This window comes from Geotrypetes seraphini, chromosome 3 (genome assembly GCF_902459505.1).
Source record: "Geotrypetes seraphini chromosome 3, aGeoSer1.1, whole genome shotgun sequence".
Classification (NCBI taxonomy): domain Eukaryota; kingdom Metazoa; phylum Chordata; class Amphibia; order Gymnophiona; family Dermophiidae; genus Geotrypetes; species Geotrypetes seraphini.
The window spans coordinates 43,712,390-43,731,165 of NC_047086.1; the positions used below are offsets into that span (position 1 = coordinate 43,712,390).

General features: G+C 44.7%; 1 protein-coding gene across 7 annotated transcripts in view; it reads left to right on the top strand.

The window, feature by feature from the left end:
• The first annotated feature begins 260 nt into the window (after window positions 1-260).
• LCA5 (lebercilin LCA5) overlaps window positions 261-18,776 on the top strand; it is a 92,035-nt gene continuing 73,519 nt past the window's right edge. The window contains exons 1-2 of one of the 7 annotated variants that reach the window (XM_033939854.1): window positions 261-349; window positions 8,943-9,317. In XM_033939854.1, coding sequence (XP_033795745.1) covers window positions 9,104-9,317 — 214 coding nt within the window. In that variant the 5' untranslated portion in view covers window positions 261-349; window positions 8,943-9,103. Of the gene's footprint in view, window positions 350-502; window positions 980-8,907; window positions 9,318-18,776 lie in introns of those variants that run through there. The other 6 variants (XM_033939848.1, XM_033939851.1, XM_033939850.1 and 3 more) reach the window with 6 other exon arrangements.

Below are 18,776 nucleotides of genomic sequence, written 5' to 3' on the forward strand. Positions count from 1 at the left end.
CAAAACTCTCTCATAAGCCGTGGTGTAGTTAGGGGGGGGGGCGGATCGCTGGACTACTGCCCTCGCAAGTTTGTGAAAGCAACAAGTAACAGAAACCTTGGCCTTTCCTTCCCTGCCGTTCACTTGTTTGCTACCTACCCAAATCGAAGACTGCAAACAGAAACCCTGTGCAGGGGCCATATCCCCATACACACCATTGCCATGCCAGCTACGTTGATCCCGCCTCTATGATGTAACTTCCCTTGTGAAAAGTCAGAAGCCTGCGGCTGGCAATACACACAGGAATATGGCCCCATGCAGAGTTTCTATGTGTTTGAAGCCTTCGATTCAGGGAAGCGATGGCCAAGCAGTGAGTGAACGGCGGAGAAGAGAAAGTTGTGGTTTCTAGTTCTTGCCACCACAGATTGGGGAAAGCAGTGACCCAGCAGTTGAGAGAGTGGCAGGAAGGAAAGGAAGACTGCAACCAATAGGCACTGTTTTCATCAAGTAAATCTGGTCCCTGCACCGATCAATCAATTCGCTAGAATACTGTCTTTAGCGCGCATGCGCACTTCAATCCCCTCCCCCGTGGTCCCGTGTCCCCACATGCGCAGTAGGAGCCTGCGCATGTTTCCCCAGCAACGTCCCTGCCTCAGAGAAAAGATTACTGCGGGAAGAAAACCTCGGTAGCCAGTCGGCCTCTCCACCTCCGCTTTCAATTTTAAAGAAAGGCAGCGACAAACTGCAATACCCCAACGCCGCCGTACCAACCTACTGCCTCACTGAGGGGCCCGACCTCGGTAATCGAGGTAACCCACTGGCCGCGGCGGTTTCCAAATCTGAAGAAAAGAGCCTGCGTGAGCCCTGCCAGAGCTGCTTCCGATTACAAGCTAAACTTCTCAAATAAGCCTGTTTGGCGAAGGGAAATATTTTGCTTTAATTTGGGTGAAGTGTGTGCTGGGGAATCAGTGAACGATCTTACATTACTTTAGGTAAAGGGGTATGTGTTGGGAAAAGGGAAGGGAACAATCTTGCTTCCATTTGGGGAGAGGGGTGTGATTTGTTGGGGATAGGAAACGACCTTGGTTTGATTTGGGGGGGGGGTTAATTGGTTGAGAACAATAAACTGTCTTGGTTTTCTTGGGGGGGAGGGGTGTGATTGTTTGGGATCAGGGTGCAATCTTGCTTTGCTTTGGGGGGGGGAGGGGGTGTGAATATTTTGCTTAAATTTGGGAGAAGTGTGTGTGCTGGAGGGAGCAGTACTCCTGAAGGAACTGACAGGGGGAGGTAAGAAGGGAGAAGGGCTACTGCTGGACAGGGGGAGCAGGGAAGGACTACTACTGGACAGGGGGGAGGTAAAAGGGAGAAGGGCTACTACTGGACAGGGGACATGGGAGGTAAAAGGAAGGGAGAAGAGACAGAAAGACTGACAGACAGCCAGGGAGAGAAGACAGTAAGACAGGGGGGGGGGGCAGGGAAGAGACAGAGACATACAGGGGGACAGAGACAAAGAAAGAAAGGGGGGCAGGGAGAGAAGAAAAAATGACAGATAAAGAAAGAAAGAAACGCCTCGGCAACCCATTGTGCTAAAAGTCTACACATCTATTCTAGCACCCGTTAATGTAACGGGCTTAAACAGTAGTACCTGGGACCTTTTATGTGCGGCTCACTGCAGTGCCCCTTAAGGTGCCTCATTGCTCTGCTGGGATACCTCTATGGTGTGGTGTTCTTATGTTCCTCCAACCCATAAATGCCTGGTAGTCTAGCATCTCCCTGCCCATTCCACTGCCACAGACACAAACATCCTGATAGTCTCTAGTGTATTCCCTTCTTTACCAAGCCCCCCACCCCCATTTGCTAACACATCTCAAAAAGTAGACAGGCAAGAGCCATATTTGTCTTTTTGGTAGACTGACCTCTTAACAGCATGTCACCATGCACTTGTGGGTTATGATCATCTAACAGCAGGTGGAGATAAGAGAGCATTAAACTGAGCTCTGTCATACAGGATGTCATGCTCCTTGGTCAGCCAGTATTCTCTGTCTTTAGCAGGCAGATGCATGATCTCTCTTAAACGCCTGGCCATCTTTGCTTCGGAGTTTCTTAGTTGTGTTGAGCTGGGGGTGTTTAGGTTGTGTTGCCTACATTAGAGGGTACACTTGGTGTTTCCCCCCACCCAATACTCCTCTGTGCCATGGTCCCATTTTCCTTCCTCACAAACAAAGGGCATCTTTTGACATCTAATTGCTGGCGCCACAGTTTGGAGGGAGCTGAATTAGTTCTGAGCCACTGAAAACTGCTTCAGATCTGTCAACCATTTACAGTGATGGCTACACATTTAAGTTTCTTTTTCTTTCTGTCTCAGTTGAGAATATTAAGCGCTGCTGTCATGCTGGGAAGTGAACAGCAGCGGCAGGGCCCAGTTTGGGATGTCACTCATGGCAGAGCCTTCAGATATGGTAGTGGTAGAGCCACCATGTTCTCGTGCAGTCTTATAGCTTGGTCATTGGCACCCATAGCCATTTTGAAAATCCATGTTCAAGCTCTACAGGTGGGAGCTCTCACTGCCAGCTAATTTAAATGTCTGCACAGCTTGCTGTGCCTCTTTCTCCTATGGCTGACATTACTTCTCTGCCCTGAGTTTCTTTCCAGTAATTTCTGAAGGGGCATTCTGTGATTCTTTTAGCCAGTTCTGTCAGCTAGTGTTTCTGCGTCTAGTTATGCTACCTGACTGCAGTAGCATAGCAAAGGAGGGAAAAGCCTGGCCTCACTGCACCATGCACCCCCTGCACTCTTCCCCGTCACGTGCATCCTCCACATTCCTTTTCAAAATCTTTGCCAGGAGCAAGTAGCATCTCCTAGCTGCTACTTACACCGAGCTCAGCTCACCCTCTGACATCACTTTCTGGTCTCGTGAACAAGAAGTGACTTTGGAAAGAGAGCTGAGGCCGGTGTGAGCAACAGCTTGGAGATGTTGCTCGCTGCCAGTAAAGACTTTGAAGAGGTAGGTGAGCAGAGAGGAGGAGAAGTGCTGGCATTCCCACCGAAACAGCGCCCGGGGCAGTGTCCATTCCGGATTCAGTATGCTAGGTGTTCAATCTCTTCAGGAGATTGCAGAAATCCAAACACTATTTTGAGCACATGCTCCTTCCACCTTAGTGAGAGAGTAGAGCCCCCTGTAGTTTCACTTTCTGCAAACCTGGAAATTGGTACGACGAGTGAGGTGATTAAATTTGCAGATGATACGAAGTTATTCAGAGTAGTGAAGTCGCAGGAGGATTGCAACGTGACATAAACACACTCGAGAAATGGGCTGCGATATGGCAAATGAGGTTTAACGTGGATAAGTGTAAGGTGATGCATGTTAGTAACAAAAATCTTGTACATGAATACAGGATGTCTTGTGTAGTACTCGAAGAGAACCCCTCCCCCCCAGCCAGGAAAGAGACTTGGGAGTACTGGTCGACAAGTCGAAGTCGTCTGTGCAATGCGTAGTGGCTGCGAAAAGGGCAAACAATGCTAGGAATGATTAAGAAGAAAATCACGAACAGATTGGAGAAGGTTATCGTGCTGCTGTACCGGGCCATGGTGCAACCCCACCTGGAATACTGCGTCCAGCACTGGTCACCGTACTTGAAGAAGGACACGGTACTACTCAAAAGAGTCCAGAGAAGAACGACTAAAATGGTTAAGGGGCTGGAGGAGTTGTTGTACCGCGAGAGATTAGAGAAACTGGGCCTCTTCTCCCTTGAAAATAGGAGACTAAGAGGGGACACGATTGAAAAGTTCAAGATAATGAAGGGAATAGACTTAGATAAAGACAGGTTGTTCACCCTCTCCAAGGTAGAGAGAATGAGAGGGCACTCTCTAAAGTTAAAAGGGGATAGATTCCGTACAAACATAAGGAAGTTCGTTTTCACCCAGAGAGTAGTGGAAAACTGGAACGCTCTTCTGGAGGCTGTCATAGGGGAAAACACTCCAGGGATTCAAGACAAAGTTAGACAAGTTCCTGCTAGACCAGAACGTATGCAGATAGTTAGGGCTCAGGTCCTTGACCTGGGGGCCTCCGCAGGAGTAGACTGCTGGGCATGATGGACCACTGGTCTGACCCAGCAACGGCAATTCTTAAGTTCTTATCCCAGATTCTTGATTCTAGTTGCTTTGGACTGGCCTGATTGTCCATGGTTTGTGGATCTCGTCAGTCTTCAGTGGGATAGGAAGCTCAACCTCCCTCATCCTCGCAACCTTCTTCGTCAGGATCCGGTGTCCATGGAGACCCACAGCGCTCTGGTCTTCTGACATAACTCTTGAGTGCTCAGCCTTGATAAGGCACAGTTATTCAGAGGAGGTCCTCTTGATGCTCTTGAAGTCCAAGAAACCCTAAATCAGGGATAGGGAACTCCGGTCCTCAAGAGCCGTATTCCAGTCGGGTTTTCAGGATTTCCCCAATGAATATGCATGAGATCTATTTGCATGCACTGCTTTCAATGCATATTCATTGGGGAAATCCTGAAAACCCGACTGAAATACGGCTCTCGAGGACCGGAGTTCCCTACTCCTGCCCTAAACTATGGCTTCTTTTTCCTCAGCCTGGAAGGCTTCCCAACAATGGTGTTCTAAGTATTGGGTGGTGCCTGAGCAGGCTCCCATTTCGGTGATCCTGGATTTTTTTCAGGAAGTCTTAGATAGGGGTTTAGTGTTGGCCACCCTTAAAGTTTTGATAGCAAGAATTTTGTGCTTCAGGACACGCAGGAGTTCTCGTTTGCTTCCTGCTCATCTGGATGTGACCAGGTTTTTGAGAGGGCGCTTCATTTGTGACCTCCCTTGCATCATCCTTTCCTTTTGTGGAATCTTACCATCGTCCTACAGGGCCTTGTGGAAGCCCCATCGAGCCACTGAAGGCTGTTACTCTTCTGGATCTGATATCAGACTGTCTTTCTGGTCACTTTGTCTTGGCATGGCATATTTTGGCGCTTCAAACTTTTTCGTGCGTAGACCCTTTCTCCGTATTACAGACACCGGAGTTGTTCTCTACTGTACCAAAGGCAATGTTAGGAAATTCTACTTTACGGAGAGGGTGGTGGATGCTTGGAATGCGCTCCCGAGAGAGGTGGTAGAGAGTGAAACTGTGACTGAGTTCAAAGAAGCGTAGGATGAACACAGAGGATCTAGAATCAGAAAATAATATTAAAAATTGAACTAAGGCCAGTACTGGGCAGACTTGCACGGTCTGTGTCTGTATATGGCCGTTTGGTGGAGGATGGGCTGGGGAGGGCTTCAATGACTGGGAAGGTATAGATGGGCTGTAGTAGGTTTTAACGGAGATTTCGGCAGTTGGAACCCAAGCACAGTACCGGGTAAAGCTTTTAATTCTTGCCTAGAAATAGCTAAGAAGAAAAAATTTAAATTGAATCAGGTTGGGCAGACTGGATGGGCCATTCGGGTCTTTATCTGCCGTCATCTACTATGTTACTTTCTACTAATGGTAGTTTCTGCTTTCCATGTCACCCAGAAGGTTCATTGCCAGGCTCTGAACGAAAGGATCAGATCTTATGCAAGTTAGATGTCAGGAGAGTTCCACTTTTGGAGAGGACTAATGATTTTTGGATATCTGATCTCCCCTTTGTCCTGACAGCTCTACCTCAGCATAGTCGGCTGGCATCTATAACCTCTATCGCCTGATGGATTCGTATGGCCATTTCCGCAGCTTATGTCACCTGCGGCAAGCTGCCGCTGGTTTCCTTTCAGGCCCACTCCACTAGAAGTGTTGCTGCTTCGTGAGTGGCGTCTTGTGTATTTTCTCAAGATTAAATTTTCAGGGTGGCTTCTTGGTCCTCTCTTCCTACCTTTACCCGTTTTTTTCTGGGTGGATGAGGCGGCTTGTTAGGCCCATGTGCCTCAGGCCCTGCCCCCCAGGAAGGGCCTAAGGCTCCCGGGCCTATTCTGATTGGCCCAGGCGCCTTAGGCCCCACCAGTAGGCGGGGCTTTGGGACGGATGGGCCAATCCGGCCTCATTCCGTCGTTGGCTGCCTGCCGGACAGGTGGGTTTGGCTCCCGTCTGTCCGGCCAACTAAACCAAAGGTACGGGGAAGGGGAGTGGGGGTGTCGTGCGGGTCGGCTGGGGGGGTGGTCGGAGGCTCTTGGGGGGGGCGGTCGTTGGGGGGAGGGGGGTTTGCGTCGAGGGCAGGAGGGTCTGGGATCTCTCCTGCCCGTATTGTGCGGGGTAGGGGGTCGCCGTTGTCAGGAGGGTTTGGGCTCCCTCCTGGCCCGATGTTGTCGGGGGGGGGGGGGGGGGCAGGATCGGCTGGGCCAGGAGGGTTTGGGCTCCCTCCTGGCCCGAACAACTAGCTGGGGGGGGGGGTTGCCAGGGCCAGGAGGGCTTGGGCTCCCTCCTGGCCCGATATTGTTGGGGAGTCGGCGGGGCAAGAGGGCTTGGGCTCCCTCTTGCCCCGATTGTGTCGGGGAGTCGGGGGAGCAAGAGGGCTTGAGCTTCCTTTTGCTCCAATGTTGTCGGGAGGGGGGAGGGGTCGCGGTTTGACATGGCAGGAGGGCTTCGGCACCCTCCTGCCTGGATTGTTGGGGGGGGGATTCTGTAACCGGTGTTGTTTTTGACAGGCACCGGTTACAGAATCCAGCTTTTAGGCGAAGGACTGGCTCCTCCTTCGCCTAAAAGCCCTTCTGTTGGACGTTTGTGGCCTAGGCGTGTTTTTGTTTCATTATGGCTAAAAAGTGTAGATGTGCTGTGGGGGTACTTGTAGACGTAGTGGAGATTGGGCGTTTAGGCAGAGGAAGGCCATAATCAAAACATAGACGTTTGTTTTGGTTATGGACACTTTCCCTGCTTCTGGGTTGAACGTTTAGGGACTTAGGCCAAAAGGGGACTTAGACGCTTTTTTTGATTATGCCCCTCCATGCTTCTAGTTAAAATATGTATTTTCATTACATAAAGGTTAAAGTTTCAAGTTTATTTAAAATTTCTTATACCGCCCAATCAGCCTTCTAGGCGGTATACAAATTTGTAAAAACAGAAAACAAACATTAACTAAAATACAAGTTTGAGGTGACAATACGTCCCCAAACTGTAACTATAAAAAACTTTTAAAAGCTATTAAAAACAAAGACAAACAAGAACAAAAGGTAAAAGGCAAGAACAACATTAGGCAAAGTAAAAGAGAACAATTAGGGAAAAAACACTAGGGAGGGCTGCTGTTAAGCTCAATAGTATTTTTGCTCAATTGCCCTTAAAAGGACAGTTGGATTTCAAAGGCTTCAAGGAAGAGAAATATCTTTAGCTTCATCTTAAAGTTATTAAGATTTGATTCTTCGCGTAAATAATTTGGAATACTATTCCAAAGAGACAGAGAAGATAGTAGACCTCATTGTATATATAAACTTCAGTGACGGTATAGATAAAAGGTTATTAGCTGTTGATCTTAGGGACCTAGAAGGAATATATGGGGTAAGAAGATTATTTATAAATTCAGGTTGATTGTTTTGTCTAGTCTTAAATGTTAACAGAATAATTCTGTGTTCCACTGGCAACCAATGAACTTCTTGCAACAAGGGGGTGACATGGTCAGATTTATTTGCATTGAATATGATTTTTAAGGCAGTGTTTTGTATTATCTGAAGTCTTTGTATTTTTTTTTTTTTGGTTATACCTTTATAAAGGGCATTACAATAGTCAATGTACGATATCACGAGAGAGTGAATCAAAATGTTCAAAGATGTGGCATCTAATAGTTTCGATAATGATCTGATCATATGGAGCCGATAAAAGCAATGTTGGACCACTGTATTGATATGAAGATGATAATTAAATTTGTTATCAAAAGTTACTCCAAGTAATTTAAGTGAAGGTACGGTTTTAATAGACTGAGATTTGAATGTAAGAGGGGTCTGCAAGGAAAGTCCTTCCTTGTTGGGAAAAATCATTACTTTGGATTTTTCAATGTTCAACGATAGCATATGTACGTCCAACCAGGAGTTAATCTTTTCCAATTTTTGGTTTATAAATTTTATTTCTGAAGGATTATTTAGATCTATCGGGTGTATTAGTTGGACGTCATATGCATAAGCAAACATTGTAAACCCGATAGATTGCCCTAATGTTAAAAGGGGGGCCAGAAAAATATTGAAAAGTAAGGGAGATAAAATAGAACCCTGAGGAATCCCATAATCGGTAGTAAATGATCCGACGATGTAGAATTAAACACTACCTTGGAAGAACGATCTGTAAAAAAAGATAAAAACCAGTCCAAGACCTAGTCTTTAATACCAATTTCACTCTGACGAGACAGAAGAAGCTTATAATCAATCGTGTCAAATGCTGATAATAGATCTAAAGAGATAAGTAAGACAGACTGGTGGTGGTCGAGGTGATAAGAGAATTTTAGTAGTCAACTCAATAAATGAAAGTTCTGTGGAATGATGTTGACGGAATCCGGTTTCGTTTGGATGGAGAACTTCTGTTTGTTCTACAAAATCTGAGATTTGGCGGAAAACTATCTTTTCTGTAAGCTTTGCCAAGAAAGGGATGTTTGAAATAGGTCGATAATTTGAAACCTCTTGTGAACAGATTGTATAGTCTTTGATAATGGGATGAATAACTGCTTCTTTCCATTCTTTTGGAAGGATACCTGTACTTAAACTAGTACAGATCAGATTTAAAATATCGGGTCCAAAAAATGAAAAAAAAAAAAAAACATTTTAGAAAAATTGGTGGAATGATCTCTGAATTGGAACCCTTTATATTTAATGTATTTAAAGTTCTCTAGTTCTTGAAGAGTGGGTAGGGAAAATTTTGAACATTTAGAGCGAGGGAGATGTATAGTTTCAGGTTTTTTAACGATGTCCACTGTAAAGGGGAAAGTAGGGTTTAAGCTGGCAATACTTGGCTGAGAAATGGAGTCTCTTCTTTTTTTGCAGTTGTGGTGAGTTATACTGTTTTTGTGTGTCAGCAGCTGCCAGTATGAACTCTCGAAGGCCATTCTTTGAGCATAGGATAACTGATTTTCTGCAAGAAGCTGTTGGTTCCAGAAGTCTATGTAGAAGTAATTCAATGATGATAAACCTCCCATAGAGCCCTAGAAAAACAGTCTGAAGGAAAAGGGTGATAAGAGGAATGGAGGTCAGAGGACGAACAAGGAGCCAGGAGCTTGACTGTGACAGAAACTCCAACAATGATAAAATTAGCAACTTTTCTTATTCTGAGGACTATGAGGATGCGACAAATGCTTCTGACCAGTCACCAACCCCCAGCTCCAAGTCTCAGCTTACGACAAGACGAAGAAAAGGCAACAAGTCCCAGGCCTCCAGTACCCCTCTTCATAACCACAGTAAGTATTTCACAGTTTTAGTGCTGTCTCAGACACTTATTTCCTGGCTTTGTTCCTTTTACTGCTTGAATGAAGCTTAGGACTTGTTTTAATTGTTCAGAGATCTATTATTTTCTGAGTAAAGGTGAAAGAACCCAGTGCAGTAGTTAAAAACATTATTTTGTACTATGGGCTCCTTTTATTAAGGCGCTAACCGATTTAGCGTGCACTAAATGCCAAGGTGCCCATAGAATATAATAGGTGCCAGTTAGCGCACCTTAATAAAAGAACCCCTATATGTGATAATGTAGTTTGGCTGCTGTCTAAGGGAGGTTAGGTAGTGATGGGGAGTTATTAGGAAGAATGAAGGTTACAGAAACAGTGGTGATATCCTCCTTTAATGTTCCAGTTAATGTGTAAAACATGTAGTTGTGACCTACTTGGCTGTATAATATTGTATACTGACTGGTGTGTTAATGAAGAGATTTAACATTAAATTCATTTAAATGTTCTAATTCATTTAGAAGTTATGAAAAAGCCTGCACATTTCCAGTATGTTCCATGACTACAATGCACAAGATCAGTTGTTTGTAGTAGTTTATGCTTGGTGCTTCTACTAAGAAAACCATTGGTGACTTGAACCTACTCCTTATAATTGTAGAGAAATTGGAAACTTGGAAGTTCATTTTTTTTTTTTTGTTATCTTACCTTGAATTGGAGTAAAGGGTTTTATTCATCTCCTGCTTGAGACTTAAAGGACATAAATACATTTTTGCTGAAAATTCATTTGTTTGAAAGAGGTTACAGATAGCTTCATGACAGCTGAGAACCCCTGCATGAAATCACTTGTGGTGTCAGGAAAACTTCAATTTCTAGTGAAAAAAGCATGAATCTTGAACCAGTGGGTTGGTTATTCACCTCTAATTGTGAGTTGTGTAGAAGGCATCATCTACCTTTTATGGCTTCGCCTCCTCTATCTCTGGTCTGTGCTCCTGCTTCTATTTCCCCTTCTACACATATGTTGAAGGTGTCTTTCTGATCTGCTCTGCTTTTGGTTTATTTTCTAGCTTTTTGGTCCACTTTTAGAGGCTTGGTGCTACAGAGGTCCCCAGGTTGCCTGGGGTAGCTCTACCTGGGGGAAGACAAAGACTTTCAGTTGGGGTTGGAGGAGCTGCCGTACAGTGAAAGGTTAGAGAATCTGGGCCTCTTCTCCCTCGAACAGAGGAGATTGAGAGGGTACATGATCGAAACATTCAAGGTACTGAAGGGGATAGACTTCAGGAGGATAGGCTGGACAAATTGCGGCTATACTCTCTCGAAGAACGTAGGGAGAGGGGAGACATGATTGAGACATTTAAGTATATCACTGGCCGTATCGAGGTAGAGGATGATATTTTCTTTCTCAAAGGCCCCTCGGCCACAAGAGGGCATCCGCTGAAAATCAGGGGCGGGAAATTTCATGGTGACACCAGGAAGAACTTCTTCACAGAAAGAGTGGTTGACCACTGGAACGGGCTCCCAGTGCAGGTGATCGTGGCCAGCAGTGTGCAAGATTTTAAGAAAAAGTGGGATGCCCACATCGGATCTCTACGAGGGTAGTGTAGAGGTGATGCCATCAGAGCATGACCCCTAGGAGGGTAGTTAGGGGAGGGTTAATGGAGTGGGCAGACTTGATGGGCTATGGCCCTTTTCTGCCGTCATTTTCTATGACTTAGTAGATAAGGATAGGTTGTTCACCCTCTCCAAGGTAGGGAGAACGAGAGGGTACTCTAAAGTTGAAAGGGGATAGATTCCATAAGAACGTAAGGAAGTTCTTCTTCACCCAGAGAGTGGTGGAAAACTAGAATGCTCTTCCAGAGCCTGTTATGGGGATAACACCCTCCAGGGATTCAAGAGCAAACACAGGTAGGGCTAGTCTCAGTTAGGGCGCTGTTCATTGACCAGAGGGCTACCGCATGAATGGACTGCTGGGCATGATGGACCACTGGTCTGACCCAGCAGCGGCAATTCTTATGTTCTTATGTTTAGTGATTGAACTGTGTTAATTTTGAGAATTTACATCTGCTGTCTATATTTTGCACTGTTCAGGAAGAAATGCATTTGTTTCTTTTTCTCTGAGGTTGTACAGCATACAGAGTCTTGAATCTTAGGGGTTTTTTGTATATATTAGCGCAGTACTTTTAATTTTTGGTCCTGTATTTGCATAGAGGTTATATGTATTCTGATAGGAATGAATGTTGAGAAGCATACAGTGTGCTTTGTGTAGTTTAATTTTGTGGTTAACCATTATGTGTTGTTAATAAGATTATATTGTGTGTATATATGAAAAATGAATGGAAAAATTAGTGTTACAATTAGTACTATTATAGGGGTGGTGTCTGGGGCGGAGATTGGGCAGAGATGGGTGTGGTCTGGCCCATGACTTAGCCTGGGTTTTGGATTTCGGCCCCTTAATATGATTGAGTTTGACACCCCTGTTCTAGGGCAATGGAGTTGCAGGTGACTTGTTATTTGGGGAAACCCCCCCACCGAAGCCCTTGAACAGTGACTTGGGAGCAGATTTTCAAAATTTACCATTCCTTTAACGATGGTTGCTAAACTGGCTCTAGCAATATTTTTTATCGGCTGATTTTCAAAATGGCTTATTGTGGTCTTTTCCGATCCTCCTGAGGACTTTCTTAAGAGATCAGATTTCCACAGTTGACCCTTGAGGGGGTGGAATGCTGGCCTAGTGCCTAACCCTCAGTAAGCCTGGTTCTAAGAGAGAGGTTGTAGAGCGGTGGTCTCAAACTCGCGGCCCGGGGGCCACATGCGGCCCGCCAGGTACTATTTTGAGGCCCTCGGTATGTTACCATTGTTCTGGAACGTTGCCTTCCTCATTGCTGTAACCTCACACAAGTGTTTTCCTGCATCTGTACGGTTCATAGTCTTAAGCGCATGAGACAAATGCGTGCCAACAAACAAGCGCCGACCATTCAGCGCAAGACTTTGAACAGCGCGCCACAGGAAAACCTTCTTTTAAAGGGCTCCGACGGGGTGTAGGTAGGGAACCCCCCACTTTACTTAATAGGGATTGCGCTGGCATTGGGGGGGGGGTTTAGGGGGTTGTAACCCTACATTATACTGAAAACTTAACTTTTTCCCTATTTTTTAGGGAAAAAGTTAAGTTTTCAGTATAATGTGGGGGGTTACACCCCCTACACTCCCCCAACACGGTAGCGTGATCCCTATTAAGTAGAGTGGGGGATTCCCCCCACACACACCCCGTCGGAGCCCTTTATGTTCAAATGATTTTTTATTATGTCAACAAGAACATACAAATAGAGGTTACATATATATCCATAGAAAACAGTGCAAGCTCACACCCTCTCCCCCCACCCCTCCCATCCCTTCCCCCCCCCAGAGTCCAATGCCGTCAGAGCCCTTTAAAAGAAGGTTTTCCAAAATGCGGCCCTGCAAAGGGTTTGAGTTTGAAACCACTGTTGTAGAGGATCTGCATTAAAGATAGTTTACACAGCAACCTGTGAACTACTTTCTGCCTCTGCCCATCTTCCCTCCCCACAGCCCACCCATCCCTAGGCTCAAATTACTCTTATACTACTCTTAAATTACCCTTCACAATTCTCCAGCTGATCTTAACAAGGACAATCTGCACAAACCTGAAACACCTAACCCCCAAACCCTTTCACCAGATTGGGTAACTCACCCTTTTTCTCACACCTGAAGAGGTACTTAGAGGATCTGCTGAGAGAAAAAAAAAAACAACAGTCATCCATTGGAACTTAATGCTGGTGGTATTCAAATTTGGGAAAGGTAAACTTAGATTTAATAGGTTATATTTTTGTAATTCTCTCTTTTTAGCTCAGCAAAATCAGTTAGGCAATAGTGTAACCTTTAGAGTCTGTTAAGGTTTAATACAAAACAAGAGTTTTAGCTTAGATTGATGATTTAGGTTGCATTTCAGGGCATATCATCAGATTAAGGCACAAATAGCTGTTGCGGAAAGACTGTGGTGTTAATTTAATTCCATCCCACCCACCCCAAGGCAGAGGTTTTTGATTTATAGGCTGTAGCCAACCAGGAACAGGAAATTACTTTGGTAGGATTTTTCTGCCCTTTCTTTTTTTTCTTCCAGGTGTAAGTACTTCTGCACCACAGTATGGCTGGGAAACATCGTATCACCAAAACTGCTTCTCACATTACAACTTCTGTCTCTGTGCAGACAGAAAATGTTACCGAGGCAGAGGGAGTAGTTCCATGTACAAGCTATCTTCAGCTTGAATCCCTCCTGAAGGGAGTAAATGAACTGAGAGAGGAAGTGGCAAGACTAAGAAGCATCCATGAGAATGAGAGATGCATCGATGAAATGGTTCATAAGGCGTCAAAGATTTCCAGCAGTGGAGAAGAAGAGGCTGTGCTTAGGGAAGGCAGCTGGACTCAGATTACGGAACACTGCAAGATTGGTACTGTGACTCCCCCAGCCCTTGAACTGAAGAACCGGTATGTTGTCCTGGAAGTGGAGGAGATAGAGCATCCTAACGAGAGGAAGGACCAAAGCTTGAGATCACAAAAATTACTGGCTCTGTGACCACTAGGAGGCGTAAGGTAGTGATAGTTGGCGACTCCCTTCTGAGAGGTACAGAAGCGTCCATCTGCAGACCAGACATGATGTCGCAAGAGGTATGCTATCTACCTGGTGCCAAACTCCAAGATATTACGGAGAGCTTGCTGAGACTCATCAAGCCTGATGACTACTATCCGATGATGCTCATCCACATTGGCACTAATGATACTGCCAGGTACCCCTGCAAACGTGTCAAAAGTGACTTTGTGGCTCTGGGAAAGAAGATGAAGTAGTCAGGTGCGCAGGTGGCATTCTTGTCCATCCTCACTGTTGAGGGTAAAGACCAGGGCAGAAAAGCTCATATTCTGGAGATGAATTTATGGCTACATGGATGGTGTCGTCAAGAGCGTTTTGGCTGTCTGGACCATAGGATGATTTTCCAAGGGCTGCTGAAAAAGGATGTGCACAGGTCTCTAGATCAGAATTTCTCAACCCTGTTCTGGAGAAACACCTGGCCGGTTGGGATTACAGGATTACCACAATGAATATGCATGAGATAGATTTGCATGCAATCTGTGTTCAGTATACATACACATGTTTATCCACTTTAGGAATCCTGAAAACCCAGCTGCTAGGTGTGTTTCAAAGAGAGTGTTGAAAAGCAGTGTTCTAGAATCTTGGAAGGATAGAAAACAGAGAATGGGGGTAAATGGACAATACTCAGACTGGAAAAGCATCACGAGTGGAGTGCCGCAGGGTTCGGTGCTTGGACCCGTGCTCTTCAACGTATTTATAAACAACCTAGAAATTGTTACAACGAGCGAGGTGATTAAATTTGTGGATGATACAAAGCTATTCAGAGTAGTGAGGACACAGAAGGATTGCGAAGAGCTACAACGAGACATAAACACACTCGAGGAATGGGCCGCAAAATGTCAAATGAGATTCCACGTGGATAAGTGCAAGGTGATGCATGTCGGTAACAAAAATACAGGATGTAAGGTGCTGTACTCGGAGAGAGCCCCCAGGAAAGAGACTTGGGAGTACTTGTAGACAAGTCAATGAAACCATCCGTGCAATGCACGGCAGCGGTGAAAAGGGTGAACAGAATGCTAGGAATTATTAACAAACAGATCAGAGAAGGTTATCATGCCCTGTACCGGGCCATGGTGTGCCCCCACCTGGAGTACTGCATCCAACACTGGTCACCGTACATGAAAAAGGACATACTTGAAAGGGTCCAGAGAAGAACGACAAAAATGGTTAAGGGACTGGAGGTGTTGCTGTACAATGAGAGGCTAGAGAAACTGGGCCTCTTCTCCTTTGAGAAGAGGAGACTGAGAGGGGACATGATCGAAACATTCAAGATATTAAAGGGAATTGACAGTAGAGAAAGAGAGATTGTTCACCCTCTCCAAGGAAGAGAATGAGAGGGCACTCTTTAAAGTTAGGGAAGTTCTTCTTTACACAGAGAGTGGTAGAAATCTGGAACACTCTTCCAGACGCTGTTATAGGGGAAAGCACCCTTCAGGGATTCAAGAAAAGGTTAGATAAGTTCCTGCTGGACCAGAACATAAGCAGGTAAGGCTAGACTATAGTAGGGCACTGGTCTTTGACCTAGGGGCTGCCATGTGAGCGGACTGCTGGGCACGATGGACCACTGGTCTGACCCAGTAGCAGCAAATCTTATGTTCTTAAACAGAAATATGAAGTACGGTATTTATTTATTTTATTTATTTCTAGACCGTCTAAAACTAAGCGGTTAACAATTGAAAAACATTCAGAATAATTCATACACAATACATTTACAAAATACATTCAAATTGCATTGCAATTACATAGCATCCCTTAAAAATAATTTTTTAGAGCTCAAAGAATTAACACATTAGCCATCACATTAAATCAGTGTATCTCAAACTGATTCTTAACCCCCAACCCACACATGATAAAGGCCACCAATTAGATATTGATGCATACATGACCCAACACCCTCACACACCTGAAATCCACATCTCAAACGGGGCCTGGCACCCTTCCCTCTGGTCAGACCATTATAATACACCTTCAACATCAACTGGGCACAATCCAATAACATACATCAACGCCAAAAAACTCCCTTCAAAACCCGCCAAAAAATCGAACCCACCACATTCTGGGACAAAGCAGACCTCGCAATCGATACCATAGACCCCAAAGAATTCATATCCCAATGGCGAACCTCAAGTGAAACAATCCTGAATGACCTAGCACCTGTAAAATTAAAATACAGAATCTGCAGACCGTCTGACAAATGGTTCAACACCGAACTTCTCCAACTCAAAAAGCATTGCAGACAACTGGAAAGAGACTGGAAAAAAAACAACCAAGAACATACTAAAATAGCATGGAGAAGCCTAATAAAACAATATAAGGTCAAACTCAAGGAAAAATGAAAAGCTTACTACTCCACACTGGTCAGCATGGAGGCCCTAGACACAAAAAAACTATTCAAATTAGTAAAAAACCTCACTGATACCAAACCTTTCCTAGCCACACAAGGAAACCATCCACCAACAGCAACCCAACTTGCAGACCACTTCAAAAACAAGATTACTAAGATCAGGACCACCTTCATCAACACACACACATCCATCTCGACGAGATAATAACAAACCCCACAATAGGAAAAGCCATAGCAGCTGACAGACACTGGACCGACTTCCCAGTAGTACATTGGTCTGACATGAACCGACTCTACAAAAAATATAGTCATGCATCATGCGACCTGAACAACTGTCCCACATATCTGATAACAAATGCTTCCCCCAAATTTAAAGCTAGCCTCATGCAATGGATACAAACCACGCTAACAGAAGGCCCAATAGATATCCCCTCCAACTACAGACCCATCGCTTCAATACCAATCTACGTTAAACTAATAGAAGGTCTAGTTGCTCAATACCTCACTAACTACCTGGAAGATCACAACCTACTTCATCCCTCACAATCAGGTTTCAGATCCAACCATAGCACAGAGTCACTACTAGCAACCATACTAGACACAGCCCGACAGCACCTTAGCAAAGGCAGAAGGATGCTGATAATTCAACTTGATCTCTCTGCTGCATTCGACCTGGTTGACCACTCCATACTACTACAGATACTTGAAGCCATAGGGATATCAGGCAGGGTATACAACTGGTTCCAAGGATTTCTTACAGAGTTAAATCAAGCAATCTTAAATCAGAACCATGGTCTAAACCCTGTGGAGTTCCTCAAGGGTCCCCACTGTCACCTACACTCTTCAACCTCTTTGTATCCTCCCTTGGGACCACTCTAGATAACTTAAATGTTACATCTTTCAGCTACGCAGACGAAATTACCATACTCCTCCCCTTTGATTCTCCAGACCCCACCTCAACAGAAAAACAGAAAAAAAACACTAGAAGCAGTGGAAAAATGAATGATAGACCAGAAACTGAAACTAAGCTCAGACAAAACAAATTTTTTTTTGCTAGAAAAGGCCAAAACCCCTTCTATTTCAGAATTAGAAATTGATGCCACCAAATACCCTATACAGTCCGATCTTAAACTCCTAGGAGTGATGATAGATAGATGCTGCACAATGCAGGTCCAAATTAACAAGACTACCCAGAAAGCATTTTTAACCATGAGAAATATACGAAAAATAAGAAAATTCTTCGACATAGAGCAATATAGGCTCATAGTCCAATCCCTAGTCCTAGGTCTAGTGGACTATTGCAATATCTTCTATTTACCATGCCCTGCATTCATGATAAAACAACTACAGACTTTACAAAACACAGCTCTCAGATTGATCTGCTCGCTGAGTAAATATGACCACATCACCGCTGCCTACCTGGACTCTCACTGGCTACCAATACAAGCACGGATTCAATTCAAACTATACTGTCTATTATTCAAAGCTTTAAATGGTACTGCCCCCACTTACCTAACCAATTGCCTAAATCAGAATCTTACTACTAGGCAAAGAAGAACTCAGACCCCATTTACTTACCCCCATTCAAAGGTACTCGGTACAAGATGTTTGACAACCTCCTAGTGACGCAGGCAGTGAAACTTGACCACTCCATCTCCAACTTACTGACAACAACGAACGACTTCAAATCATTTCGAAAAGGAATCAAAACTCTGCTATTCAAAAAATTTATCCAGACATCCTAACTCTTCCCCTTGTCCTTTCCCCTCCCTTGTAACCCCCCCCCCAAACAGTCTCACCCTCTTGTAATTTTTTTCTCTCCAAAGTATCAACCATGTATACCACTACCTAACTTGCAAATCTTCTGGAAATGTACAGTTAGCTTCCCAATTCCTAAACTGTAATATTCCTGGAAATGTCCAGTTAGCTTCTCTGTAATCCACCTAGAACTGCAAGGTACGAGCGGAATAAAAGTCACTAATGTAATGTAATGTAATGTGCCTCCTGAGATTCCAAGTGTGCCGCTGCACACTGAGGAGGAAGAGAGGCCCCTGCCAGCTGACTTCCCTACGCGGTACAGCACCTGCGTCGCCCGATTCGCTGAAGGCTTGCATGTTACCCCCTTCTCTCTTGCGTCCTCCAGCTTCCCTCCTGGTCTCACCTTTAAAGCTAATTAAAGCAGCCTGCAGAGGATCGCTGGTAGGTAAAATGATTTTATTTTCAATATAGTAATTGAAATGTGTCAGTTTTGAGAATTTATATCTGCTGTGTATATTGTGTGTATATGAAAAATGAATGGAGAAAATTGCATTATAATTAATAAAGGGGATGGGATCTGTGGCAGAGCTTGGGTGGGCCTAGGGAGGTCTGTGGTTGGGGCACTCAGTTGATATTTGTTAGACTTAGGGGGTACTTTGCTTGAAGTAGTTGATAAAAAATACTGCTGTAGGCAATCAGCTGGCGTCAATGCCTCTCC